The following is a 27,713-nucleotide window of genomic DNA, read 5'->3' on the forward strand; positions in this document are numbered from 1 at the left end:
AATGCTATGGAAGCCTATTTCCGCCACTGAAAGAAAAAAAAATCCCAATGGTAAGTCATAATTGTGAGATAAAAAGTCCATATTACAAGATAAAATAGTAGTTATGAGATAGCTAAATCATAATTACAAGATAAAAACATTATTATCAGATAAAAAGTCAAAGTTATGAGATACAAACTGTGCGTCTCGGCACACGCGCAGTTTGTATCTATCTATGAAGGCTCCAGTGAAGAAGGCGGCACATGCAGTTTATATCTCATAATTTAGACTTTTTATCTCATAAGTCAAACATTTTATCTCATAATTTAGACTTAATATCTTGTGATTTAGAATTTTCATCTCATACTTTTATCAAACCTCAGAATTTTGCCGTATCTCATAATTATAACTTATTTTAATTTTGATTTCTTATGTCATTATGGATTCCTTGTTTCGTAATTATTACTTTTTATCTCATAATTTCTACTTTTTCTCACAATTATAACTTTATCTCATAATTTTGTGTATATCTCAGAATTATGACTCTCATAATTTTGACTTTTTATCTCATAATTTTGACTTTTCATCTCATTCTTACTTTTTATCTCATAAATCTGATAGAGTCATCTCAGAATTTTATCTCATTCTTACTATTTGTCGTGTAATTTTGACTTTATCTCAATTATGAGTTTTTTATTTCATAATTTTGACTTTTTATCTCATTCTTTTTGGCTTGTAATTTGGATTTTTTTATCTTGTAATTTTGACTTTTTATCTCATTCTTACTTTTTGTCTTGTAATTTTGACTTTTTATCTTCATAATTTTGAGTTTTTGTTTCGTAATTATGACTTTCTCATAATTTAGATTTTTTTATCTCACAATTTTGACTTTTTATCTCATAATTCTGACTCACCATTGGGATATTTTTTTTCTTTCAGTGACTGAAACGGGCTTCCATAAAATTCTATAATTAAAGCCAGGATGTTTATTAACCCAAATTGCAAAAAGGGCAGGGGCGTATGAGCAAGCATATTGCACAACACGGCAGCAACAGAACCAATGTTGTAATAGCGGTGAGGCGCAATCTGCTCAGCCAGCAATAACAGCGCTGATTGGTTCATTGTAAACAACAGTACGGAGTTCAGAAGTTCACACCGACAGCCGAGTGAAGTGCATGCAGAGGTAGATAAAGCCGCTGGATGCTTTAACCGCGTATTCGGTGGTTAATTGATTGAATAGAGGCGTAAACTGGCGCATTTATGGCATACAAATTGTGTTGTGTTCCATAGGTGGGAGTCCACATCGCTGATGTCAGTCACTTTATCAGACCCGGAAACGCTCTGGACACGGAGGCCGCCAACCGGGGCACGACCGTTTACCTCTGTGGCAAGGTCTCACGCCGTGTTTACTGCCCTGAATATTTGACAGCAGGCAAAACGTTTATGTAGGACTAAATAATCATGCATGCATCCAACAGAGGATTGATATGGTTCCTGAGCTGCTGAGCTCCAACCTTTGTTCCCTACGCTCCAACGTGGAGAGGTGAGGACCACACTAGTGTGATACTCTACTGTATAGACACACTCATATTTCTCCTTGTATTGTTTTATTTCGCAAGGCTGGCTTTCTCGTGCATCTGGGAGATGAACCAAGAGGCGGAAGTCGTAAAAACGCGGTTCACAAAAAGCGCCATCAACTCCAAGGTAGGCCAATATGCAGAAAAAATTTACATTTTTTTCTAGAGGTGTGCATTTTTATCATGTCTTTTTCAACTCACTTCTCCTAGACGTTTCTTTTTTTTCTATTTAACCTGTACGGTAGAAATCAGGGGTGTCCGAAGTGCGCCCCACAGCTGTTTTTTATTGGCCTGCTGCACAGCCTAAAAATATAATTTAACAATTATTATAACTATAATTAGAATTTAACCATTGTACATTTTAAAAAAGCATGTTAGGTTAATTGGAGACATTAAATTGTCCATAGGTATGAATGGCAGTGTCAAAGCTTGCTCGTCTTTATGTGCCCCCCGCCGACTGGCTGGCGACCAGTCCAGGGTGTACCCCACCTCTCACCCAGTGTCAGCTGGGATAGGTTCCAGCATACCCCCACGACCCTTGTGAGGACAAGTGGCATAGAAAATGGATGGATGGATAATTTAACAAGAAAATTGTGGAAGCCTGATTCAGTCACTGAAAGAAAAAAAATGTCAATGCTTATGGATTAAAAAAGTTGAATGTGGCTGGAAAAAGTTTGGACACCCCTGATATGAATGAAGCTTGACTGAGAGAAATGCAGAAGAATATGTGGATAAAATAGCAACAAACATGCCTGTAAATCCTATAGAAAGCCAGTGGGTCAAATTTCTTGTGATCTCCTGGTTCAACGCAGGCATCTCTAACCTACGCGGAGGCCCAGATGAGGATCGATGACACCAGCAAGAACGACGACATCACCAGGAGCCTGCGCGGCCTCAACAAGCTCGCCAAAATCCTCAAACGAGGGAGGATCGAGAAAGGGTGAGGTCTCGACTAGGCCTGTCACGATAACAAATTTTGCTGGACGAATATATTTGTCCTACAGATTGTCAATCGATATTATGGACAACATTTTTTTGAGATTTTTTTCCCCCCATTAATCATATGGCGTGACAATGCGAGTACATCAAGGCAAAACAATAAATGTTAATTTCTCAAGTGTATTTAACATTGTAATTGTATTGTCAAGAGCTTTGAAATAAAATTGCAGATGCAATTGTAATAGCTTTATTAATCCAAGCTATTTTTATGACACCCTTATTTTATTACCGCTATTAGACAGGATGTACGGCGCTCTTATTTTGAAGGCCGGAAGTGTGATGAAAATGCGTTTTGACGAAGTAAGAAAGCGATTGAGTGCCTCTTGAAGCCGTGGCTGATGTCCCTATTTCACACACAACTTGCACGAAGCTAGCGGCCAAACTAAACTCTGCGTCACATTAGCACAACTGTGGCGCACACACACACAGCTGCGTTAGCATGCGCCACTAAACCAAGCTAATCCAGCAGTGGCTAGTAAGGGTATCAAAGTGTTTTCGCCAACTTAGCCGATGTTTCCGGTTGCCGCCTCGACATGTTTAGTTCAGGAGGGGGCTGGTTAGTGTTTCTGAGGATATGCCACACACTCTTCTCTTGCGAGCTCCCCGCACCATAGAAAGCAGTCCGGGCACAGTGAGGGGGAAGTATCGCTGTTACTGCGGAACCGAATATCCAACTGCCAACGTGAAAGTAACAGTCAACCCTCTTGTCATCCAGCCTATGCGGCAAAGAGAGGACAAAGAGGAAAACAAACATGCACGCACACGTCGATTTATCGAAGCCAGCAAAATGACAGACATGTTTTTTTGGGTTTTTTTTCGATTAATTGATTTATCGTGACAGGCCTAGTCTCGACTGACCGCAGATATTAGGGGACAAACTGACTGTTTTTGTTGTTTCAGGGCGCTGACGCTGTCCTCCCTGGAGGTCCGCTTCCACATGGACAGTGAAACCCACGACCCCATTGAGCTCCAGACCAAAGAGCTTATGTAGGTAAAAAAAAAAAAAAAGGAGCATGCTGTAGAATCACCTTCTTCCTTTTTGCACATATGTAAATAATGGCGTCTCTTGGTTGTCAGGGAGACCAACTCCATGGTGGAAGAGTTCATGTTGCTGGCCAACATTTCCGTCGCCCAGAAGATCTACGATGAGTTCACAGACTGCGCCTTGCTGAGGAAACATCCAGCACCTCCGCCATCCAACTACGACATCCTGCTTAAAGCCGCAAAGTCCAAGGTAAGGCAAAGCGCTGCACTGGTTGCAAGTAGAACCTGAAATGCGGACTATGTTTTCCTTAAAAGAAGAAGAAAAAAAAACAAAAGTGTTATGTAGATGTGGAAAATAATGACAGGAGCCCGAGAAACTGAACTGAACCTAAAATTGGCAGGAGAATGTGGTTTAAAAACTCAAAAAAGCACCCAAAAAAAATGTGCCTGTGACGACAGGCTGTGCAGATCCGTACAGATTCCGCCAAGGCGCTCGCCGACTCCCTAGAAATAGCCAAAGTGGAAGACTTCCCGTACTTCAACACGCTCCTGCGCATCCTGGCCACTCGCTGCATGATGCAGGCCGTCTATTTCTGCTCGGGCATGGACCGGGACTTCCACCACTACGGCCTGGCTTCACCCATCTACACGCACTTCACCTCGCCCATCAGGAGGTTGGAAAGCGGACACCGGACAAGATATTTTGGAAGTTCCTCTCCTGTCTGAAATCTCCATATTTCCCTCCCCCTGCACAGGTATGCTGATATTATTGTACACCGCCTGCTGGCTGTGGCCATCGGAGCGGACAGCACCTACCCGGACTTGACGGACAAACATAAGCAGTCGGCCCTTTGCAACAACCTCAACTACAGGCACAAAATGTCCCAGTATGCTCAGAGGGCATCTGTGGCCTTCCATACGCAGGTAAGCATCAGTGGCCATGGTGTACTTACTGGGTATACTAGGTCGTACATTACAACATATGAGAGAAAAAGCCATGCAAATATGCCCCGTAGTGGCTGTCAACAGGGTGCAATAACGCTATTCAACCCCCTTCACTATTATTATTTTGTAGATAATGTCAACGCAAGGCTCTGCCATGTTTTCACAGTTTATCCTCACCAGGTGGTAGATATACAGTAGTCCGAAATTAAAACACAAGAAATATGTTTATACTAGTCAGTGACATTCAAATATGTAATATACAACAATGTCTGACTTATTTTAAAGGAAACTTGAGCAATATTTTAGTCATCTTTCTCCTTGGTATGTGTACGTTGCATGGTGATAAGTAAAAGATCTGATGTTGTGCTCTTTTTGATATTTCATTTGACTTTCTGCCTCATTCATGCATGCAGTTTTTTCTCTTTTCCTTGGCAAAATGCCTGTTCATGTTTCGAAAGATGACAGGACATTTTAAAAAAATGCATTTGCTTGGTTTCACTTAAATAAAAGTAAAGGAAGGGATAAATAAATATAAAATAAAAATGACTTTATATGAAAATAAATGATAATAAAAATGGCTTAAGTGTAAAAAAATAAATACAAATTAAAACTGAAATTTAAGTGTATAAAGGTTGACTTAAATAAAAGTATACAAAATAGAAATAAACAAATGAAGACATGAATAAATATTCTAAAAAATTACTTAAAATAAAAGAATAAAATGACTTTTTTTACACTTACATAAGTGTAAAAAAATAATAAAAATAGACTTAAATTAGTGTAAAAAAAATGACTGATGTGTAAAAAAATAAAAATAATACAAATAAATTAAAAATGACTTAAAAAGTATAAAAAATAATACAAATAAATACAAATAAAAACTTAAATGTGGGTCCCAGGTTGAGACCATTTGAGAACCCCTGTTTTATGACAGGAGCCCGTTGCTTTTTTTAGGATGTGCTGCAACAACAGTGGTCAAAGTTCCTCCATATATGATGAGCCTTCTGATGTCTTTAAGGACGTACTGCAAAATGCCAGTCAAAGATTCTTTCCATGGCTGTAGTGCTTTGCTGCGCTGCAGAAACGCTGGTTATACTGTAGGTCCGCTAGTGGCAAGAGCGTTCGGGTATTTTTAGGGATCCCGTGGAAAAACGCCAGTTGCTCCCAAGTTTTGAACTGAAGTGAACTTTTGAATAGTCCTGGCATAGTGTGACATCATCGCGTATAAAGTATCATTAGGCAAGGATGCTCCACTTTCTCAGCAATTACAGATAATACGCGTCTCATACAATTTCCTGTCTTGGCAGCTGTTCTTCAAGAGCAGAGGCATTCTGAGCGAGGAGGGATTTGTCCTCTTTGTGAGGAAGAACGCCATCATTGTCCTCATCCCAAAGTTCGGCCTGGAGGGAACCGTCTTCTTTGACGGCAAAGACAAGAGCGGCATAAGCCTCGTTTTTGATGAGGAGGTAACGAAAGATGAACTGGGTGGTCATCTCTCGCCACTTGGCGGTTTTTCAAAAGTTAATGAATGAATAATCGTTGTTTCATGATTGAGACAAGTCAAATGTAGTACTCGACTCTTTTGATGAGACGTTAGCTTAACTTGCACCTCATGGAGACAGCCGTGGATGCAAAGTTGCAAACAGCAGCTCCAAATGATCGTCAGCCACAGACTTGACATAGTGAGAAAAAAAGTTCTCCTCCTATTCCATGTGGAAGTGGTACAGTTTCACTCAGTTTCAAACCCTTTAAGTTGGGAATAAATAAATTGGAGGCTAATTAGTTAGCTTGGTAGTTTGCTATACTTAAGTGACAGCTGTCTCTCGTGTCCCCGCAGAGCTCCCGTAGCCAGCACGTAACAGTTGCACAATGTGGTGGAAACAAAGGTAGCAGTAGTTCAGCGGTGTCCATTTTACACATGCATGTCAGACTGGCTGTCCTGTATCAGTCAAGTGACACCATAGTGAGGATGGATGATATTTTTTTAATGCCATGCCAAATTACATTTGAGATACAAGTTATCATGTAATATGGGTGTAAAGGTGACTATAGGGGTGTTCTTTCATGTCGAGAGTCCTCTAATAATGGTAAAAATCGTATTGAGAAGGCCGTAAACAAGTTTTCTATGCTGTAACTATGAAAATATGATTTATCAATAAGGAATCGTACTTTGTGGAAATTCACTTATCACAGCCGGGTCTGGAACCGATTAACCAGGATAAACGGGACGACTGTAACCTGTAAACATATATGAGGTTAAACTGATGATTCATTTGTATGTGTAGGGTCCATCTCTGACTGTAGAGCAGCACACCTTCCGTATATTTGACCGGGTGAAGGTCACCATCAGCCTGGATGACTCCAATATTCAACACCAGAAGATACGCATGGCTCTCACCGAGCCAGTGGTAGGAACCCGCTCGCTTGGACGTCACTTTTTACTAGCATCTTTTTGTGTTCCGTAACTAACATATTTTACATTTGCCTTAAGATTCCAGGTGTGAGCGTTTCAGGCCAAGATGCTGGACCACAAGCCAAGAAGCCCAAACTGGACCGCTGATCAGGAATTCTCAGATTCATCTTTGGGCTATTTATATTTCACAAAGCTGACGTGATATCTATAGATCAGTATTTTATAGTAAAATAATCTGTGTGATTCACCGCCGTTATGGTTGCCATAAAACTAATTGGAATTAACAGGTTCCCTGCATAGATAAGTTCTATGCCGGGGTGGCCAAGGAGCCGTCTATATACTGCACATACGTAGTCATGGTGCAACAAAATAACACAACACATCCATAGCAAGTTAATGTATCACATAAATCAACTACTGCTACTACGTGGGTAATAAACAACTAAGCGCTAAACATAACATGTGACTTAAACTTTTAGTCACAAGTGCCCGCCGGGCATGCTGGGTAGTCGAATGATAAAACATTGGTTCTCAGGAGTATGTGAACGCCTCTCCTCGTTGACTTCCCTGACGACCTCCAATCACGGCCACATGTTGGGAGAGAGTGCCACAGCTACCCAACGTGCCTTGCGGTGGGAATATATGGGTGTCATTTTGGCATGGGTGTTTTGGTATACCCATATGGTGCAGTAGGTGGGTTACACTGTGTGTGTTGACGTGTTGGGTTGCTTTTTTTTGTACAAGCTACAGATTGCATGACTATTTCCCGAGTCATTGAAACGTGCCACAGAGGCACTGCTACAGTTTTGATGTTAAAGTTTTAATAAAAAGTAATTTGGAAACGCCCGGCGGGCTGCAGTTTGCCCACCCATGCTCTATGCGATTGCATTTTTACTTCATCACTTTTTATGATACCCAAGCAAAATGACTACTATAGCCTTGTGTATCCTTTACATCAGGGGTCCCCAACCACCAGGCCGGGGCCTAGTACCGGTCCGTGGGCGGGGATGAAATGGGCCAAGGAAACCTTTCAGGCGCAATGATAAAAAAAAACAAAAAAAACCACACACACACACACACAATACTTTTGTAAATAACTAAATACAATTTTAAGTAAATGCATATCAATTTTGTAAATATGACCCATTATTTTATTGAGAAAAACAATATAGTTAAAAGTTTTTGCATGTTTTTTGCGAGTGTCCCACTTTGTTTGACAGTCCTTGAACGCACCATCGTACTTGCGCTAGCCTTCTCCCACTCTGCATAGATTGTCAACTATACTGTATTTCTATCGGGGTTTTTTCACTTCATATTTGCTTCCAAATGCTGATAGTCTGTGGGAATGCATAAAGGTAAAGTTTGATGACGTTATTGACTGCTACTGTGCATATTTGTTGTGCGCACAGCTTAAGTTAATTCATGCTAGCACACTGCCTGTTAGCACACACGTCAAGCAGCGGCGCTATAATCTTCTCTCTGAAAAACAGACTCCAAGCTTATAGTGGTGGATGGTGGGTGTGTATTTACTTTGTGCTTTTTATTTGATGTTGTTCCGGTCTTAGTTTTACACAATAAATGCTATACGACCCCCACCACCACCCCGGTCCGCGGAGATTTGTGGGAACACGAGCCTGGCCGTGGGTCCAAAAAGGTTGTGGACCACTGCTTCACATCATATACAGGTACTACATACAGTATGTTGAAATGGCTCTATGAGCCACAATATGGAGGATATTCAAGTGTCTAAGTACAGAGACATGAAACCAAACTCCACGAACTATTACCGGAGTGAGGAAAAAGCATGTTCTCAAGCAGCTAAAAACAATTGTGTTCATTTAATGATCCAGCAACAATCATTAATGGCACTCTTTAAAAAGTCTTATTTTGGGTGATGGGGGAACACATTTAAAATGTACAAGCCACCTGAATCTTCACAGTTCTGATTGACAGTCAAAGAAAAAAAAAAGTTAAATATATAAAAATCCATAATTTTCTATAAAAACCATACAGTACAAGTGTGATGATCATCATCACTGAGCCTCACTCACATGAAAAGATAAAGTGGGTAACACTTTACAATAAAAGGTACATAAAATGACACTAGTAAATGAGGAACGAACCTACCTAACCCTAACCACCACTCATTAGTTCCTCATTCGGTCCTTAGTAACTAGTCCAAATTGATGTGCCTTCGTCATTAGTTCCTCAGTGACTACTGTATGTTTGTGTACCTTATTGTAAAGTGGTGACCAAAAAGTGATTATCCCTTGAAGTGCCATCACCAACACAGTGGGTACAGCAAAAGGACATTGAACTTTAACCTCTCTGAAGACATAAGCACGAATGGAAGCGTATTTAATGCCCCAATGAAAGACTCCTACCAGTGGAGACAACTCATTTAAAAAAGCTGCAAGTAGTGGCGTTCCTTCCCGTGCGTCGGACAGTTTAGTGATGAGGATGCCACGCCTGGAACATGAGAAACACCATTTTAGCTCAACATTCTTGTTTTTTAAAATGTATGAATGCAACATAGATCTCAGTTACTTCGGATTTTTGAGTCGGCTGGCAATCAAAATGATGGTTTTTGGGCCGACCAGAGGGAATTACCATTAAATTGAAAATGATGATGAGTGCAAGAAACAATTGCGCTAAAATCGACACTTGACTGCAGATACTTGGCATTAACAATCCATGGGCTCTTGCCCTGACATGGAAATATCCCCTGTGACTGTTAGAGTGCAAGAAGTAACTGCTTCGGCCATCTTGTATCAGATGGCTTTCAAAACCAGTAGACTTCGTGGTATGACACGGAGCGAGGTTTATAAAATAGTTGAGAACTATGACTGCTAGAGTGCAAGAAGGAACTACACAAAGTTTGACCTTTGATTTAATTTACTTTGGCCATCTTGTATCTGATGACATTCAAAATCTATGAGGTGTTTGCTCCGGCTTGGAGGAATACTTCCTGAAGAGGAGTTAAAAATTGTGACTAGATTGTGCGAGAGTGCAAGAAAGGACTAAGCAATAAATTAGGACTTCAGTTCACATTTGCCATCTTGTGTCTGATGGCATTGCAAATCTATGACGTTCGTTGCTGCTTCAAAGATCGGTTGAGGATTGTGACTACTAGAGTGCACGAAGTAACCATAAAATTTGAACTTTAGGTACATGGGCTGTTTCAGGTCGGATAGCATTTGCAAGCAATGGACGTCTTGCTCTGACATGGTGATGTAACTCCTGAAACGTTTAAAGATCAGTTGAAAACTGAGCGCTAGAGTGCAAGAAAGAACTGTGCACTAATGTGACCTTTGATCTCAGCTACTTTGGCTATTTCGGGTCAGCCGGCATTCCAAATCTAAATTGGTTTGGTCCAACATTGAAAGTTAACACCTTAAAGGTTTAGTCGAAAAATGTGACAATTAGAGTGCAAGAAATAACTGCACTAAATTGGATCTGCCACTTTTGGATATGATGGCATTCAAAATCTAGGAAGGGTTCTTGCTCTGACATAGTGACAGAACCCCTGAAAAGTTTACAGATCAGTGGACAATTATGACTACTAGAGTGCAGAAAATAACTAAAAATGGTTGTGTTGGAGTTTAAAAAAAACAAAACATCGGGGTTTCTTGCTGTGACATAGAAAAGGCCCAAAAGGCTTGAATATCAGTTGAAAAATGTGCCTGCTGAAGTGCAAGAAAGAACTGTGCAGGCTGGCAAGTACAGTACCTTTATTTTTGAGGGCCTGTTGAGGTGGAAGGCATCTTCTGGGAGGTTGGAGCTGAAGGACTCCTTGCCGTGAGAGTCTGAGCCGAGGCCATAGACCAGACTGCTGGCGCCTGCTGAGGTAGTGTTGTATCCGCTGTCCACCTGCACACAAAAACAAAATCAAATGTCAACCATTTCCCTTTCAGGAGAAACGACGACGGTAATTGATTAAAAAAATAAATAAAATAAAAACCTGCATGCTGGAATCGTAACGTATGCTACTTCCGTCCACCAGAAGAGACACAAACATCTGAGAGCTTTCTGTGGCGGAGACGTTGCCCATTCGAGAACTTGTCAGCTGTCCTGAGAGGACGCCATTGTCCGCCTCTTCATACTCTTCAAGTTTTCTCTCCATCGTCATTTCCTCTGTTTTCTCAGCCTCTATAAACCCCAAGCTGAGCCTCTCATGAGAGCGATGGTTCCGATTCAGAGGGGAGGATTGATCTAGATCGATGGAAAGAATAGATGAGGAAGAGTGCGTCAGGTCCTCTACCTCATTGTTGTCAGGTAGCCTGGGGTTGAGGATGGGCGAGATGAGGGGAGGGGAGGCCCAGCAACGGAAGCTGGCCCTGGGCTTGGATTTGGCACGTTGTTGCCGGGGGTCAGAGTGGGGCTGGTGCGGAGAACAGCCTCGAATGGGAGAGCAGCCCTCCACATATGGACTCGTGGCGCAGGAGGGGGTGTCCATGTCCACGGGAACGCTGCATGGAGTTAAACTGCACACTCGCTTCCACTCGGCTGAGGAAGATTTAGAAATAAATAAAATAATCTTAGAATCATAGAAGAATGACATCAAAATACAATTCTACTGTCATAAGAATTCTCATATGTGAGGATTACTTGTGCAGTCATGTCGTCTACCAGGCGTCTATTCAAGATGAGGCGTTAATGTGGCAGGCCTTTATTTTGTTGCATTTTCACTAATAAAATTAAATAATGAAAACATTTTAATCTGTGTTTAATCAAAGCTGTGTGTGTGTGTGTGCGCGTGACACTGCATGTGTGGATACTCCAGCTTCTCCTGCATTTGCTGATATTCTTTTGGCATGGTTGCAATATTAAAGCAAACAGAGCTCTGGTAGCGGAACTGTATCATATTGGCAGATACCCAAATTCTGGTATCGGAAGTGGAAAAAAATGTGGATCGGTGCATCCCTACCCAAAAAAACTAAACTTTTTCCACACAAAGATTCAAACTCGACAACATCTGCATGCAATTTCTGAAGGGAATGTAGTTCTTTGCAACAGCATACCTGAGCCCGAGGGTGTGCAAGCTGTATGTGCAAGAATAGGCGAAACGGTAGGGGAGCCCATGCCAGCAGGGGACGACCTATCGGGGAAGAGAGGGCTTGTGATGCTGCCGAGGCTGCAGTCCCGGAAGCGACCCTGCTGGATGGGACTGGAGGAGAACTGACCCTGCAGAGCAGTGCAAAAAGTAGAATCCAATTAGTATAATGAATTTAAAAAACTACATTTTTAACTCACCGTAGAAGGAGTGGGGGCTGTCATAGCGCAAGACAAAGGAGAGGAAAAGTTGGGTGAAGTAGCTCCCTCAAAGTTGTGTGCAGCGTCCTCATCTTGCTTCAATGGCGGCCGTCCTTCCGGGGAAAGACCTCTCTCTGGGGTTGGCGGACCGGAGTTATCGGAGCCACTGGAAGCGCCTTGGCCATCCAGGAAGAGCTTGCGTCTTAAAGAGGAGGAGCTGAGGCTTTCCTGGACCGCATCGCATGCTACTTCCTCATTACGGTAGTACTCCCCTGGGAGACATAAACGGTGAGATGACGGATGAACCACCTTTGCTGTAACGCAGCAACCACATGCTTACCTAGAAGCCTCTCCAAATCAAAGGCCACAGGTATTGAGAGGCTTGTCTGACAGGAAACTGCAACAAGATGAGAAAATGTTAATTGGGAAAGGTGGGGGATCTTAAAAATAAAAGTACTGACCTGAGTGTTTTTCTGGCTCCTCTGCGATTGCCGGAGACAGAGAGCCTGAAGAGGAGCGACACAAAATGTTAAGATGCAAACAAAACATGCAGAAAATCTTAAGATAATATGGAGCTTACTTTTTTTATACACGTGAAGGGCTTTCCGGGTGTCTGACACCGCCCACGGGGAGGGCACAATGGCTTCTTTGGTAAAAAACTGAATGGGATACAGAAAAAAAAACACATTACAATTCTGAAGAAATTGCATGCGAATGCTGAAGCGCAAGAGTGTCCTGGATGATCCATCCATTCTCTGTGCCGCTAATCCTCACTGGGGTCGTGGGGGGATGCTGGAGCCTAGCCCAGCTGAATTTGGGCAAGAGGCGGGGTACACCCTGGACCGGGTCGCCAGCCAATCGCAGAGCACATATAGACAAACAATTAGTCACACTCACATTCATACCTATGGACAATTTAGAGCACACGTGTCAAACTCGTGCTCTGGAGAGCCGAGACGCTGCAGGTTTTCTCTCCAACCAGTTTCTTCAGCAGGTGATTTAATTGATGAGCGCCTTCCCTCAAACTGAAGGTGTTGATCATTAAAATCACCTGCTTTAGTGACTGGCTGGAAAGAAAACCTGCAGTGTCTCGGCCCTCCATGGCACGAGTTTGACACCCCTGATTTAGAGTCTCCATTTAACCTAACATGCATGTTTTTGGAATGTGGGAGGAGACCGGAGTGTTCGGAGAAAACCCCTGTGCGGCCTGTTCTGGATGATTTGAACGTTCCGAATCGGTTGACAAAATGTGAGAAACGCAGTTAACTTGTACATTTTCAATGGAAAATTTGTCAAGGGGAATGTGGAATTGCGATGGAAGATGGAAAACTCAACATCCTGAACGCAAAGACTGTTTTGACGCTGGAGAGCTTTGAATCGGTTCAGAAATGTGGACAAAAAGTTACAGAACTTATGATGGCTGAACGTCCAAACACTCTAAACTCAGAAATGATCCAGTAAAACACACAAACGCCATAAATTACACACACACACAATGGGAAAATCCTGAAAAACACTGCAAGATCTAAAACAACTGCAAGAATACATACAAAACCCCGAAAACAACAGCATGAGATAGACGCTGCACGTTCACTGAACAAAACAGAAGTTTGCCAGGCTACCTACTTCTACCTACTTTTGTCCATTTTATTTTCCATTTAGTTTTTTTCTGGTCTTTTTTTGTTTGTTTAAATTATGTTGTTTAATTTATTTAAAAGCTCTTGACATTCCAATTACAATGTTAAATATTCTTGAGAAATTAAAGTTTATTGCTTTTGATACAACATACTCTCGGTATTTTGCCATATAATTAATGAAAAAAATGGTCTCAAAAAATGTCAATAATATTATTGATTATCAACAATAATTTGGAGGACAACTATCCTCCAGCAAAATGTGTTATTGTGCCAGGCCTACTCGTTTCTTTCATGCAGTTATTTGGAGATTTGGGGATCTGCGGCTTTTTTTCTTTTGCATTTTTGTTTGATCGTGCAGCGTTTATGTGATTGTAGCATTTCTGATTTGCAGTATTTGTTTTGTCCAGAACAATAACTATGAAGTAAAAACTCGGTGCACTAGAACGCGTGTCAGGTTTGCATCATAACGTACCTGTTCTATAGCAGTCTGGCGCTTTTCCTCTGTGTCGGAGTCTGCCCTTAAAGATTTAGATGAAACAATTACATTCTTATCCTGCCAATGCACTAAAGGTTTCAAGATGACACCCACTTTTGGGGCCAAATGGTTCGTATTACTTTACGTACCTTGTCTGGCTGAGGTAAAATGATTGTCTCTGGATTTCTTCTTGGTCTATGTCCACTGGGAGCAGACTGGCCATTTCTTCAATAGACCAGTTAAACTTGGGGGGAGTCTATGATGAGAGTATTGCATGTAATACAGTACAGCATAGAACATAAATGTGTGGTGATGTACGTGTGTGTCAACTTACAGCTTTACAAGTTTTGGACTGGAACGCAGATGGACTCGGCACCAAGGGTTCCCGCAAGTGGCGGTAGTCATTGGGACTCTCAAAGGGGTTTCGTACCGATGGTCTTGCTGGAGTGATATGTATCTTGGTGTGGTCACCCATCTTTTAACACACAATGCAACATCGTCAGCAAAATGTAAAATAAAAATGAATATACAACGACTTTAGCCATTTTTAATAGCTGTAATGTGAATTGTTTGCCATTTTGACTATCGACATGGGCTTCGCCGTTATGTTAGAGAAGCCTTTTGACTTCCAAAATCGATGTATGTGTTAATATATATGCCGTATTTGGTACTTACAACATAGGTGATCAAGTATTTTTGATGCCAAAGCGAAAACCAGCAGCTGATGAGCAAAGAATGAGCCCCAAGTAAGGCGTCTGTGGAAATTTATTTCAATTTCACCCTCACTACGCCTCCAGCCAATAGAAATTCTTCCGGAAGTTCATGCCAACCAATGGCGGTACACTTTCGTCACTTCCGCTTCCTGTTTGGTTATGGACGTGTAGGCTATCTCCAAGCTAGATAGTTAGCTGCGTGTTTGTTTGTTTTCACACGGCAAATCTCTTCATAGCGTATATTGAGTAACTACAAAATGTTCAATATTGGATTAATTTGTTGAAGTCATCTTGTGAAGGATCGTATACTTGTTGGAACCCGTCTGTTAGCCGCGCGCTAGCAAGTTGGCTAACGATCCATTGAGCACCAGCACCATGGCAAGTGCAGCAAATGCTAATCTAAACGCAGTCAGGGAGACTATGGACGGTAATGTAGTGTTTGTTTCCTATTAATCATCACTTAGATTGCATGCTTTATTATTAGCAACACTGCAATGTGACACTAATTTCTAAGATTCCCCTTGCATCCTTTACTAGTGTTACTGGAGATTTCCAGGCTGCTGAATACCGGCTTGGACATGGAGTCTCTGTCCATCTGTGTGAGACTATGTGAGCAGGGCATCAACCCGGAGGCTCTGTCGGCAGTCATCAAGGAGCTGAGGAAAGCGTCAGAGACCCTCAAGGTAAACAAATACGAGCGCCAAATGATATTCAGTATCTAACAACATTCATCGTTCGAAGGTTTTGTGCAGTTTTTTCGGCTACTGTTGTTGTTGTTTTTTAACCGCTGAAGAAGTCACAAGCTGTAATATTTGCAACGCAGTGTCACAATTGGCGTGAATTAATTGGATGTACCACAGTGATGCTCAAACATTGTATTTATTCTGTGTTACAGGCTCCTGAAAACTGCACAAACTAAAAATACGGCCACTCACTTGGGATTCTCTTAACTGGAATGCACCTTTGGGTTGTATCCGCCCTCTCTCTGTCCTGTCCCTGGACATTGCAAACATCCACCTCACCTCAATCCTTGCCTTAAACGGGGGACACTATACGTTTAGATTAAACACCTGCCATCGGTAATAGCACATTTTTGTTTTACTTTTTTTTAAAGTGTCATTTGTTTTTATTTTGCCTAAACAACGTGCATGGTGCGAACATCATCAGACAAGATAAGTGGAAGTTCAAACATTGCAGTCGGCAGCCACTAGGTGGTGCTGTGACCTGCCAATCTAAAGTGTGTATTACTCTACGGTAGTTTGGCCATTCAACTTCCCAATGCAAAAAGCTATTTAATCCTTTAATAAAACAGTTCAAGACAGTCTGCGCCATAAAAAGAGTATTCTGTGGTAACTGCTCATAATATGATAAGATCACATTGTAATACAATTGAAGTGTTTTGATTATTATTCCATATTAAGTGTACGTTGTAGCTCTTAGGAAAAACATTCAACAGCACTATAAAAACCTATTAAATAAGATTTGGAGGTTTTAGTGGGTCAAATGGCAAAAATGTACTCACTTTAGATTGACACCATCAGAGTAACTATTAATTTTATAGTATCTTGATTATTTTTATTTGTTGAATTGGTATCTTTAACTACAAAACAAAGTCCCAAAATACTGTTGTTCACATATACAAATAAAATGACTATTTTCTTTTTTTTTTTTGTTTGTACGTTTTTTTTTGTTGTTGTTGTTTTTTTTTTAACAAAATTATCAAGTCCAAAATGACTTGTACTATTTCTGATACATTTATAGGTGGTTAAAGTGTTCTACATCAGGGGTTCTCAAGTGGTCTCATCCTGGGACCCACATTTTCCAATGGTTATTAAGTTGCGACCCACTTGAAGTCATTTTCAGCTATTTTTCAGTTATTATTTTTTTACACTTTTGAGTCATTTTTTATTATGTTATTTATGTCATTTTTATATTTATGCCTTCATTTATTCATTTACAGATTGGTCCCGTCCCATCTTCTATGGGACCATTCACACTCAAATTCATACCTGTGGAGAATTCAGAGTCACCAATTAACCTAAAATGCATGTTTTTTGGAATGTGAGAGGAGACCGGAGTACCCGTAGAAAACCCATGCACGCACAGGGCGAACATGCAAACTCAGAGATGCCCAAACAGAGATTCAAATCCAGATCTTCCCAATCTCCTGATCGTGTGGCCATAAAGTCCTAAATTTATGAGAATAAAGTTGTAAATTTATGAGAATAAAGTTGTAAATTTGTAAGAAAAAAGTCAATATTACGAGAATAAAGTGGTAATATTAGGTGTCATACGTGTCCGAGGGAAAATAGAGCATCGCACTTCAGGAAGGAAGGAAACTTTTCTCTTGCTTCAGGCAAGTTCGCATTTATAACGTGGCGGCAAAACAGAGCAGTGGAGCATTTAAATTTGCATGGCTAGCCCTTCTCACTCTCCCCCCCCCCCCCCCCCAACATAACGTTTTTTCTCATAAATGTAGGACTTTATTCTCGTAATATTACAAGTTTTTACTCGTAAAATTACGGCTTTATTTTCGTAAATTTACGACTTTATTCTCGCAATCTCAGATTATTTTAATACTCCGTGGTAACAGGCATGGCCTGAGACAGCTGTGAAAAGGGGGGACTTATGTGACCTTTGGCCTTGGGCAAAGGGCAAAGGTAATAGTTCGACGTTTTTTCTCGTAAATTTATGACAAGAAGTCATAAATTTACGACTTTATTCTCAGACGTTTAGGACTTTATTCTTGAAATCTCAGATTTTTTTTCCAGTGTGGCCCTAATACGTCGTCGTATAACCCACCACGGGGCCAAAGAAAGTTGTGCGTGCCAGCAATTCGATAAAGACGATGAGAAACACTATTGAATTCCATCTCACCCGGCTATATGGCAAGTCCTCATCAACAATAAGTTCCATCCTTTCGTCATTTGTAGTTATTTTGCTGTGTTTTTTGCATGTAAAACTATAATTATTGTCTATAAAGTGTATGTTTTGTTAGTGTTTTTGGTGCCTGGAACAGGTCAATTGAATTGACATTATTTCCTAAGGGACAAATTAACTCGGTTTTCATACGTTTTCAGTTTTTGTCAGACCTTTTGGAAAAATGTAATTAGGAAAACTGAGATACCACTGTGCTTTTCTAAATGGCGGCACCAGTCTATGGGGGTAAATTTTTTGACGAAACCTGGGGCATATGAATGCGGCTTAAAAAAAAAATTGATTAATAAACAATTGCTGTTTCTTGGTTGAATATGGTTTATTATTAATTTTAAAAAAGCATATTTAAGCAAATTGTAGGTATTCCTGGACTAAATAAACCATTTTCAAGCATAAAATGGCTAAATGAACAAAAAGACACGACATGATGTTTAATGCAGTATCTGTGACTTGTGTGCGCCTTTAAGAAGCGAGGCCTGGGAAGTGACGTGTGTGGCGTCAGCCTAGAGTTAACTGTTAGCTGAGTGCTAGCAGCAGTGCTTCGCATTGGAGAGTGGCTGACAGCAGCTCCTGTGTGAATGTTCCCTACATGTGTTCTCTGCTTGCTAATAAAGCCATTGAAGCGCATTGTAGTATTCTACACTGGTCTCTAGGTGTCAGTAATGTTACATTGATGACACAATAGCCACCAGGAAGTACGCTGTCAATGCTAATGTGTGAGTCATATGTGTAAGATGGCTTATTTTATATCATTATGTGTCCTTTTTTAGCTAATTAAATTAGCTAATTAAATTAAATTAGCTAAGAGAAGTGTAAAGGTGAATATAGGGGTGTTATGTCATGTCTAGAGGGCTCTAATAATGGTAAAAAAAAACATATTTCAAATGTCGTAAACAGGTTTTCTACACTTAAATATTATTCTAAGTATTCAATTGAGATGGAGAGAGAGATAGATACTTTAGTCATCTCCAAGTGAAATTCATTACATTATTAATATTGAAACCTTTGTGGAAATTCACTTATTGCGGTCGGGTCTGGAACCAATTAACCACGATAAATGAGGTGACGACTGTACTCCCAATCTCAACTATCCATCCATCCATCCATCCATTTTCTGTGCCGCTTATCCTTACTAGGGTTGCGGGGGTATGCTGGAGCCTATCCCACCTGACTTCGGGCGAGACAGGTACGCGCTGGACTGGTCGCCAGCCAATCGCAGGGCACAACCATTCACACTCGCATTCATACCTGTGGACAGTTTAGAGTCGCCAACTAACCTAACATGCATGTTCTTTGGAATGCGGGAGGAAAGCGGAGTACCCGTAGAAAACCCATGTGTGCACTGGGAGAACATGCAAGCTCCACACAGAGATGCCCAACAAACCCAGATCTTTCAGATCTCCTGACTGTGTGGCCAACAAGCTAACCAGTAGGCCACCGTAGTTCTGTGGATGAAAGACACAACTGTCCCAGAAACAGTTTCTTCCATTCAAACCCCTCCACCACCAGGGGCAAGACCAAAGAGCTGTCACAATACAGGACTCAGGAACCAGACTGCTGACTGGAATGCACTACAAGACCATCAGCAAGACGCTTACTAGAGTTAGTACGTGGAAAAAATGCAAGGTGACAGTCAATCGCCTTTGCTCTGGGGATCAAATACTTATTTTCCCCTTTCAACGCATGAGAAGGTCACAAATGAAATGTCCAGTGATTGATCCTCTTTTTAAAACCAGTAATCCAGATGTATGGTGAGGTTGATCGAGCTTTCAGCACATATCCAAGCGCACGGTGTGTTGTTTTGTCCGCTGTCTCTGCAAAATAGCTCTATTCATCTTCTAGAAAAAATGCTGAAAGCACACAACTTTCCTCCACAGGCCAATATAGAGGCTTGAAGCAACCTCTCATCATCGGCGTGTGTGTGTGTGTGTGTGTGTGTGGAGGAGGTGGGGGTCCTCCTTCCATGCGGGCAAGTTTATTTGCTACCGCTGCTTTTAAGATGTCTACAAATGAGAAGCCCACCACCACCACCCCTTTAAGCCATCTGACAATAACGCCTCAGCACTCAGAGGAAGTCAGCATGTGAGCGCCGGGGTGTCGGCGTAAGCATTTCTGTCTTTGTCTCCGCCGCTTGACTGACAGGCCGGTGGGTCGGAAACCTCGGCGCCGCTCCTTTTTGATGTCTTAACACACGTATCCCCGTGTTCCTCAACAGCAGCATCACGTCGGACCACGACGAGGGAGGCATACAGATGTGGATTCACTCCCGCTGGCCTCCTCGCACACACACGCAGGGACTGGGGGGGCGGGTCTGTTGATGGAGGAAGGGCCACATTGTGAATCTTCTTCTTACAAAGGGGAAATAAGTTGCTTGATTGGCGAGTGTGGGCGTGGGAGTCAAGATGCGCGGCTCTGTGTTTGATGTCTTCCTCCTGATCCCCGCCAGACACTTTGATCCCCCTCCCCCCCTTGTAAAACAAAAATATTCCCAAATCCCACAGTCCTGACTGGGAGATGGAGCGTCCACATATGCATAAACATCTAAAAGATGGGCTCCAACTAGGGCGCTGGTCAGGTCACATGACTGCATCAACTTCAAGCAGGGCCTCGCATCCCAAACTTCTAAAGGTGTTTATGTTTGTACGTCTGATTAATTAATCCGGCCCTTTTTTTCCTGAATAAATGAGGGCATTCTCATTTAGACCCGTAATGGTGGTGCCGTAATGGTCCTGGTGCGGGGAATGGAAGGTACAAGAAATAATTAGACTGATTAGAGGTTCCTTGTTTATAAGAAAGGATGCTCTGTTGATGTTCAAACCCAAATTATGGACTTGTGGTCTTGGAAAAACACCCACTGTTTATACTCAACTCCTGTAGACAAGCGAGTAGCAGGTTGACCAATTTATTATAATCATATTAATAACAAAGAACAACAGCCTTTGTGCAGTGTGTTGTTGTTTTGGAGAGATTGAAGTCCAGCTTCTTGCTCATTAGGTGTCAATTAATAAAGAGCAGCGCTTTCTTCGTGTTTGCATTGCTCGTCCCGTCTTGTTCTCATTCTCATTTCTTGTGTCGGAACTTTTTCCACGCCGTTTCTTTCGTGAACAGCGTGGCGGCGGGGCAAATTCTGCAGCATTGCATTGTTGGTGACCACAATGACGACTGTACAAAGTCTTAACAAGCTTAAGTTCAAAGTTCACTTTGCTTTTTCCTTGGGTTTTTTTTGCCACTCTCGGTGTGTTATGGGAGAAGACGCCAGCGTCTGTTGGTCCACTGCAGGGGTGTCCACATGGCCAAAGTTGAAAGGACCCAACTTTGCCACTCTGATATTTTGTAGAGCAACACATGTAGATATGCTAACAAGTGACGTATATTTCAAAGAAAACTGCATCTCGGCGTCGTGATATTGGTGAAAAAGCCTACAATTAGTGTCAACTTCGCTCTTTGCTCATTTTTGCTGTTGTGTTTTCTTACATTTTCCAAATACAGTATTTCAACTTTCTTAATAAATAATCTTTGTGAATTTACTTCACGAAATATTATGACTTTATTCCCATAATATTATAACGTTTTCCCTAACTTAATTTTCCAAAAATTACAGCTTTTCTTTGTTTTGTTTGTTTCTCATAATATTACGACTTAAAAGAAATGCAATTTTTCAACTTTTATGCTGCTAAAATGACATTTTTCCTCATAATATTAGGAGTTTATTTTCGTAAAATCTTTTCTTTAGAATACGAGTTTTTTTTCACTTTATAGTTTTTAAAATTATTGCTGATTTTTCATTTCTGCTGTTTTTTTTTATTTTCCAACTTTGTTCTTGTAAATTGTCTTCTCGTAATTATGACTTTGTTCCCTTAATATTGTAACTTTTTCCCCAATTTAATTTTCCAAAATTACAACTTTACTTTATTTGATTTATGTCTCATAATATTATGACTTTTAAAAAAATGACAACATTTTTTCTTTAATATTTCAACTCTATGCTGCTAAAATGACATTGTTTTTTTCCCCATAATATTATGGGTTTATTCTCATAAAATTGTTTTAAAAATAACAGCAAATGTTCTTGATTTTGCTTGGATTTCCGCTTTTTGTTGAGTATAAATCCGACATTGGAGGTGGACCAGCCCCACCCAGAAGGAATTGTGTTTGAACCCCCCCCAAGTGAAATACTGCTATGTAGACAGCAGGACTTAACGTTTGATCTGGAATTCTCAGCCGATATTCCTCAGCCTGTTGGGAATAGCTTGTCCTTGTCGGAGCAACAGCAAATTCTGAGTGATAACAGACCAAAGAAAATCAAAAGTCAAAGCAAGTAGCTTTGAATTTAAACAGAAGACAGAAGACACACACAAACACAAACACACGCACACACAAAACTCTGTCCACACAAAAACACATGCATCGGCTGTCATACGCAGTTTGTCCAATCACAAGCCTGTAAAAGTTACCACAACTGACTTGGTCGCGCATTCTAACGCCTTTGTTGGTCAGTTTGGTGATATCTAAGATGTACAATAGCGTCTACGTTATCTCTTTTACATGGAGCTCAGGGGACAACATGAATGTGTTTTCTTGTAGAGGGGGCACTTCCGTGTCAACATACACATGCTACACATCCACAAGCCGGAAGAACGTCAGCTAAAAGCTCAAACAAACCAGAAACGTTTCAACGGGAAATGACCAGCATATGTCAACAAAACATGAATGCGACAAACTTAGTGCGTAGCCTTCCTAAGACGCACGTATCGTTCTTCTATCGCTAAAACTCACTGGAAAAGCAGCTTATTTATGCGTATCCACGAACAAACATACGTACATTTTTACAGCTACAGCCAATGTTAAATTCTCGTCGCATCTCATTCTTGTAGAGCCAATCTTGTGTCTCGTCCCGTGACCCCCCTGGTCGTTCGGGCTTTTACAGCCGGTCTACGTGCGTCACATTTAAATGTTTCAGATCATCAAAGAAATGTAAATGTTAGTCAATGACAACACAACTGAACACAAAATACAGTTTTTACATGAAACTTTTTATTATGAAGAAAGAAAAAAAATCCAAAGCTACATGTCCCTGTGTGGAAAAGTGATTGCCCCCTAAAGCTAATAAGTGGTTAGCAGCAACAACTGCAATCAAGCATTTGTGCTAACTTGCAATGAGTCTCTTACAGCGCTGGAGAGGAATTTTGGCTCACTCATCTTTGCAGAATTGTTGTCATTCAGCCACATTGGAGGCTTTTCCTTTTTAAGGTCATGCCACAGCATCTCAATAGGATTCAGGTCAGGACTTGGACTAGGCGACTCCAAAGTCTTCATTTTGTTTTTCTTCAGCGATTCAGAGGTGGACTTGCTGGTGTGTTCTGCAGAGCCCAAGTTGGTGTCAACTTGAGGTCAGCAACAGATGGCCGGACATTCTCCTTCAGCATTTTTTGGTAGACAGCAGGATTCCTGGTTCCATTTATCACAGTAAGTCTTCCGAAATGTTCAACTTTTGTCTCGTCAGTATTTTCCCAAAGGTCTTGGGGATCATCAAGATGTTTTCTGGCAGAATTGAGACGAGCCTTAATGTTGTTTTTGTTCAGCAGTGGTTTTGGTCTTTGTGGATAATGACTCTCACTGTAGTTGGCTGGAGTCCCAATGCTTTCGATATGGCTTTATAACCTTTTCCACACTGATGGACCTCAGTTAATCTCAGTTGTCTTTTAACGGGGGGAAATCCCTTTTCACACAGGGCCATGTAGGTTTGTATCCTCGTTTAAAAACTGCATTTTGTCTTCAGTTGTGTTGTCATTGGCTAATATTTACATTTGTTTGATGATCTGAAAACTTGAAGTGTGACAATATCACATCACTGTACATGCACAATGTACATGAATACGCATATTTATCATTATAGTAAACATATGTATATAAATCTATTTTCTATGTTTAGAATGGGATCTTTGGGACTTTTTAAAAGTAGCTCTCAGGCTGAGCAAGTGTGAGCACCCCTGCTCGAAATAGTTTGTAAGTGTGAATGTGAGCAAATGAATCCGTGTGTGGACGAATGGCAAAACGCATGCAAAATAAGTGTTGTTTTTTAAATATTTGTGTTTGTGTGGACGTAGCTTGGACCAAAACACGCTTCAAAACTATATGTGACGCCACGGCAATCTCTGCTGAAATTGAAAAAAAGGAAGAAGAGGAAACACATGCTTGACAATAATTGCTTTATTCACGTTTGTGCAAGCGACCGCGGCCCCTCAGCGCTTAATCTCCGCCGACTGTTTGCCCTCGGAGGAGTTGTGTGACCTTGTTGGAGCTGGCGGCAATACACCACCCTTGATTAAACACAGGACACACTTTTTAAACGTTTTTAATATTAAAACTATTTAGCTCCCAATTAATTTCACGGCAAGGAGATTGGATCATAAACTCTTTTAAGGATCGTTAACAATCATTAGACGGGATAATGGCATGGCAATCAAAATCTGCTTTAAATAATAATAATAAAAAAAAAAGAATAAAACAACTTCCAAAGTCTTTTTAGTGACTTTGTTGTGTTTGGATCTGTTCCAAGCTGATTAAGGTAAGATTGATTGATTTACACTTGTAATTAGCCGTCTTCTGCTTCTACGCAAAGTAATCATATATCTGCCTGCTTGTTTTAAAGTATTAATTGGTTTCATTAACAAAATCAGTTAATTGAATAACAATTAGCAACCTTGGCTGTGGCGCCGTCACATCTCCCCCTCTTCTCTTTTGTTTTGCCCGCCGTGATAATGAAAGCAGGTTTTTTTTGGATCAGATTGCAATTTGGTGTATGGGACTACGTAATGACGAGTATGATATTGGGCTTGTTAGCTCCTGCGAGCGGCTCACTGAGGCGTTGAGACGGCATTGAGCGCTCTGTGTTTAACAGGTAGGCGCCATATGCCGCCTTAATTAGCCGCTGGAATCGCATTTGATTGTAAAATTGTCTTCTAATAAAAGCGGCTAGTAAAACAACACGGGCTAATTCAATTTCACTTGTGCTGAAAGTGAACAGCTGCTCATGTTAGTCGTATTGCTTTTTAACATTCCAGTATTTGGACAATGTCATCGTTTTTATGATTTTGCCTTTGTACACCGCCACATTTGAATGCATCCAGGAAGCCAACAAACGTCCTACTGATTGCTCACACATGGAAATAATGAATAAACTACCGTAAATTCCAGTGTATAAGACGCTCATCTTTCTTAAACTTCGAACCCTGCGGCTTATACAGCGGTGCGGCTAATTTATGGCTAAATTCTAATCTTGTGACATCTCCTTTACTTCTGAACAGCTACTAATTGTTTAAAGACTGTGCCGCTAGCGAGTCAGTGAGGTAACGGTAGCTCTTTCTTTGGCAGGAGCCAATCACGATTTATCAGTGCACTCACAACGAGCTTGTCAACACATTGGAAAAGGCTAAACTCATCACACAGCAACTTAACACTCAAAAGGTATGCCTCAGAAACATACAAACATGTACCAATTCAAGTTTAAAATGAAAAAAACAACTCGTTTAAAGTTTTCCCGTAATGCACTGCGTCTGAGCAACGCGTTCATTGGGGCACTGCAATGATGTCAGCCTCCCTCTGGGCTCTGTGTCCTCTGGCTCCCTGTGGTGGACAGAGGCAGCATTACAGCGCCATCCACCATTTTCTATGCTGCTTGCCCTCCAATGAAATGGTTTGCTCAAACAAAACGTAATTTTTTTTTTGAACCAGGAACAGTGATAGGAAAAATATGGTGAATGAAATGAACGATCATGATCCAAAGCATACCACATCATGTGTTAAATTATAAGCATTAGACCAGGGGTGTCCAAAGTGTGGCCTGCTGGCCATTTGCGACTTTCACAAAAACCAGCAACAGTAAATTTGCAGTACATTTACGAGAATAAAAGTAATAAAATGATGAGGAAAAATAATATTTCATTAGCGTATAGCTGAAAGAAAAAAGATGTTTTTTTTTTTTTTAAAGAAACAAAGAAAACAACAAATTAAAATTGTTGGAAAATTAGGTTGCAGAAAAAGTTATGTTACAAAAATAAAATAAAAATAATTTGAGAATAAAGTCATACTTACAAGAAGAAAATGTAAGGAAAGAAAGACAGTTGAAATAGTTGGGAAAAAAAACAGCGGAAATGGAAAAAACAGCTGTAATTTTTAAAAACATAAAAATATAAATATTAGGAGAAAAAAAAGTTGTATTTTACAAGAATAAACTCGTAATATTATGATGAAAAATAATATTTTACTAGCACAGAGTTGAAATTATAAAGAAAAAAAATGCAATTTTTTGGTGATATTAGTCTTAATATTATGAGAAACAAAACAAAAATGTTGTCACTTTTGGAAAATTAGGTTAGGGAAAAATGAAAATATTATGAGAATAGTAATAATATAATGAAACATTTTTTTACTAAGATTATTTAAGAAAAAGTTGAAATGTTTGGAAAAAAACCCAGGAAAAAACGGGAAGAAAAGTGTCGAAGGTTGAAGTTCATACTAACATTCGGCTTTTTCGCTTATATCACAAAGCTGAGATGCAATTTTTTCTTATCGCATATCGACATGTGCTGCTGTACAAAATATCAAATTGGCCCTCGCATCCTTTCATTGGTCACAATGTGGCCCTCAATGACAGCAGCTGCTCAGTCTCGCCCGCGTCCTCGCACAGACACTTTGCTTGATGGCGGCCATGTTCTCCACCCAATTTTGCACACATGTGCTTGTCAATCCCCAGAAGGTGTGCACCAAATTTCGCGGCCATTCGGCTGAAAACCCTGAAGTTACAGTGGGCGTTTGAGAAATTTCAGGTCAAGCCGACTCACGAGGGGTTTTACAACAGCGCCACTATGTGGCGTATTTGTCAGAAAAATAATAGCACGGGCAACACAGTCGCGGTGCATGTTTTGGCAAATTTTCACCCTTTTTTGTGAAGAGGTTCAGGAGCAGAAGCTGGTTTACACAAACGTGATGGTGTTTTCCACATGACTGTATGAATATAAGTGAAGCTCTCCCCATAAAGTCACTTTTGCCTAATATTTGTGATCCCATCATCTAATTCTAAGTCCATTTAAGTCCACACTTTAGTCACATTTTGATTGTTTTATTTCCAACCCATTGTGGTGGTGTATAAAGGCAAAATCATAAAAAAAGAAGAAAAAATAACCCCTGGACACTAACTGTATATACAAATCCATTTTAAATAGGCTGCCTTTTTCTCCCAAGTTTTCTTGCAGAAAATAAAGACAGGGGGTGGACGAGCTGTCCACTCCACTCTAAAGAAGACAAGAACAGCCACATTGTGGTGACAGCTCGCATTGTGTGTGTGTGAGAGAAAGCGACGGTGGACGGAGTGAAAGAGAATGTTAGGAAAACAGAAAAACATAACGTGTGCGAGCAAGTGTGTGTGTGTGTGTGTGTGTGTGTGTAGCAGTGACAGCTTGTATTCTGCGTGATTAATGATGTGCCGTGTGACTTGATAAGTGCTTCGGAGGACCAACGCTTGTTTCAATTAGACCTTGTGAAGGTCGCGACGCTGCGCCGGCCTCTCATTATCATATCCATAATCAATCCACATTATCATAGGGCAGTGTGCAATGGATGTGTGGGATATCTTGGTCACACACACACAATGAGACATCTAATCACATATCTAAACACAATGACATAGGCTCTCATTCAAAAGAGCACACACACACACCCTTCACTCCAAGATGATTTGAATCATAACAGTGGCTGCCGGGACGGATTGTCTGTTCAGATTAAAAGTGTGTATCGGAGAAT

The 27,713-nt window shown here is 40.9% G+C and overlaps 4 protein-coding genes across 9 annotated transcripts in view; 3 read left to right on the plus strand and 1 right to left on the minus strand.

Annotated features, from left to right (window-relative positions):
- The window catches only part of dis3 (DIS3 exosome endoribonuclease and 3'-5' exoribonuclease), a 16,760-nt gene extending 5,207 nt beyond the window's left edge, over positions 1-11,553 (plus strand). Inside the window, exons 11-25 of one of the 5 annotated variants that reach the window (XR_008573641.1) lie at positions 1,270-1,371; positions 1,458-1,522; positions 1,599-1,683; positions 2,369-2,496; positions 3,456-3,542; positions 3,633-3,789; positions 3,999-4,213; positions 4,295-4,463; positions 5,792-5,950; positions 6,770-6,892; positions 6,976-8,252; positions 8,463-8,582; positions 10,640-10,744; positions 10,812-10,825; positions 10,901-11,541. Coding sequence is in view for 1 of the 5 variants with exons in the window: in XM_054798590.1 (XP_054654565.1) it covers positions 1,270-1,371; positions 1,458-1,522; positions 1,599-1,683; positions 2,369-2,496; positions 3,456-3,542; positions 3,633-3,789; positions 3,999-4,213; positions 4,295-4,463; positions 5,792-5,950; positions 6,770-6,892; positions 6,976-7,044 (1,359 nt within the window). In the remaining 4 variants the exon portion in view is untranslated. Of the gene's footprint in view, positions 1-1,269; positions 1,372-1,457; positions 1,523-1,598; positions 1,684-2,368; positions 2,497-3,455; positions 3,543-3,632; positions 3,790-3,998; positions 4,214-4,294; positions 4,464-5,791; positions 5,951-6,769; positions 6,893-6,975; positions 10,826-10,900 lie in introns of those variants that run through there. The other 4 variants (XR_008573638.1, XR_008573640.1, XR_008573639.1 and 1 more) reach the window with 4 other exon arrangements.
- bora (bora aurora kinase A activator) lies at positions 8,389-15,047 on the minus strand. The gene is made up of 12 exons (XM_054798592.1): positions 14,938-15,047; positions 14,597-14,737; positions 14,412-14,518; positions 14,260-14,305; positions 12,731-12,809; positions 12,612-12,656; positions 12,491-12,547; positions 12,151-12,422; positions 11,919-12,081; positions 10,859-11,403; positions 10,627-10,767; positions 8,389-9,366 (listed from the first exon to the last, which is right to left on the minus strand). Exons 2-12 carry the CDS (start codon positions 14,735-14,737, stop codon positions 9,346-9,348), a joined length of 1,617 nt encoding a protein of 538 aa, XP_054654567.1. The 5' UTR covers positions 14,938-15,047; the 3' UTR covers positions 8,389-9,345.
- Positions 15,048-15,126: 79 nt separating this feature from the next.
- Positions 15,127-16,643, plus strand: mzt1 (mitotic spindle organizing protein 1). Its single transcript, XM_054798630.1, has 3 exons — positions 15,127-15,402; positions 15,513-15,658; positions 15,871-16,643. The coding sequence occupies exons 1-3, from the start codon at positions 15,351-15,353 to the stop codon at positions 15,892-15,894; spliced, it is 222 nt and encodes a 73-aa protein (XP_054654605.1). The 5' UTR covers positions 15,127-15,350; the 3' UTR covers positions 15,895-16,643.
- Positions 16,644-23,177: 6,534 nt separating this feature from the next.
- Positions 23,178-27,713, plus strand: part of dachc (dachshund c) — a 58,325-nt gene continuing 53,789 nt past the window's right edge. For both annotated transcript variants that reach the window (XM_054798873.1, XM_054798874.1), the window contains exon 1: positions 23,178-23,378. The gene's annotated coding sequence lies outside the window, so the exon portion shown is untranslated. The remainder of the gene's footprint in view (positions 23,379-27,713) is intronic.

Source organism: Dunckerocampus dactyliophorus, chromosome 14, assembly GCF_027744805.1.
Source record: "Dunckerocampus dactyliophorus isolate RoL2022-P2 chromosome 14, RoL_Ddac_1.1, whole genome shotgun sequence".
Taxonomy (NCBI): domain Eukaryota; kingdom Metazoa; phylum Chordata; class Actinopteri; order Syngnathiformes; family Syngnathidae; genus Dunckerocampus; species Dunckerocampus dactyliophorus.

Excerpts from the sequence above, each read along its gene's own strand:
- bora (XM_054798592.1), bottom strand. The coding sequence starts at position 14,737 with ATGGGTGACCACACCAAGATACATATCACTCCAGCAAGACCATCGGTA. Across the intron at positions 12,810-14,259 it reads GCCAGACTGCTATAGAACAG|TTTTTTACCAAAGAAGCCAT; the intron begins GTACGTTATGAT and ends TATCCCATTCAG. Across the intron at positions 12,548-12,611 it reads GGAGCCAGAAAAACACTCAG|TTTCCTGTCAGACAAGCCTC; the intron begins GTCAGTACTTTT and ends ATCTTGTTGCAG.
- mzt1 (XM_054798630.1), top strand. The coding sequence starts at position 15,351 with ATGGCAAGTGCAGCAAATGCTAATCTAAACGCAGTCAGGGAGACTATG. Across the intron at positions 15,403-15,512 it reads AGTCAGGGAGACTATGGACG|TGTTACTGGAGATTTCCAGG; the intron begins GTAATGTAGTGT and ends ATCCTTTACTAG. Across the intron at positions 15,659-15,870 it reads AAGCGTCAGAGACCCTCAAG|GCTCCTGAAAACTGCACAAA; the intron begins GTAAACAAATAC and ends TCTGTGTTACAG.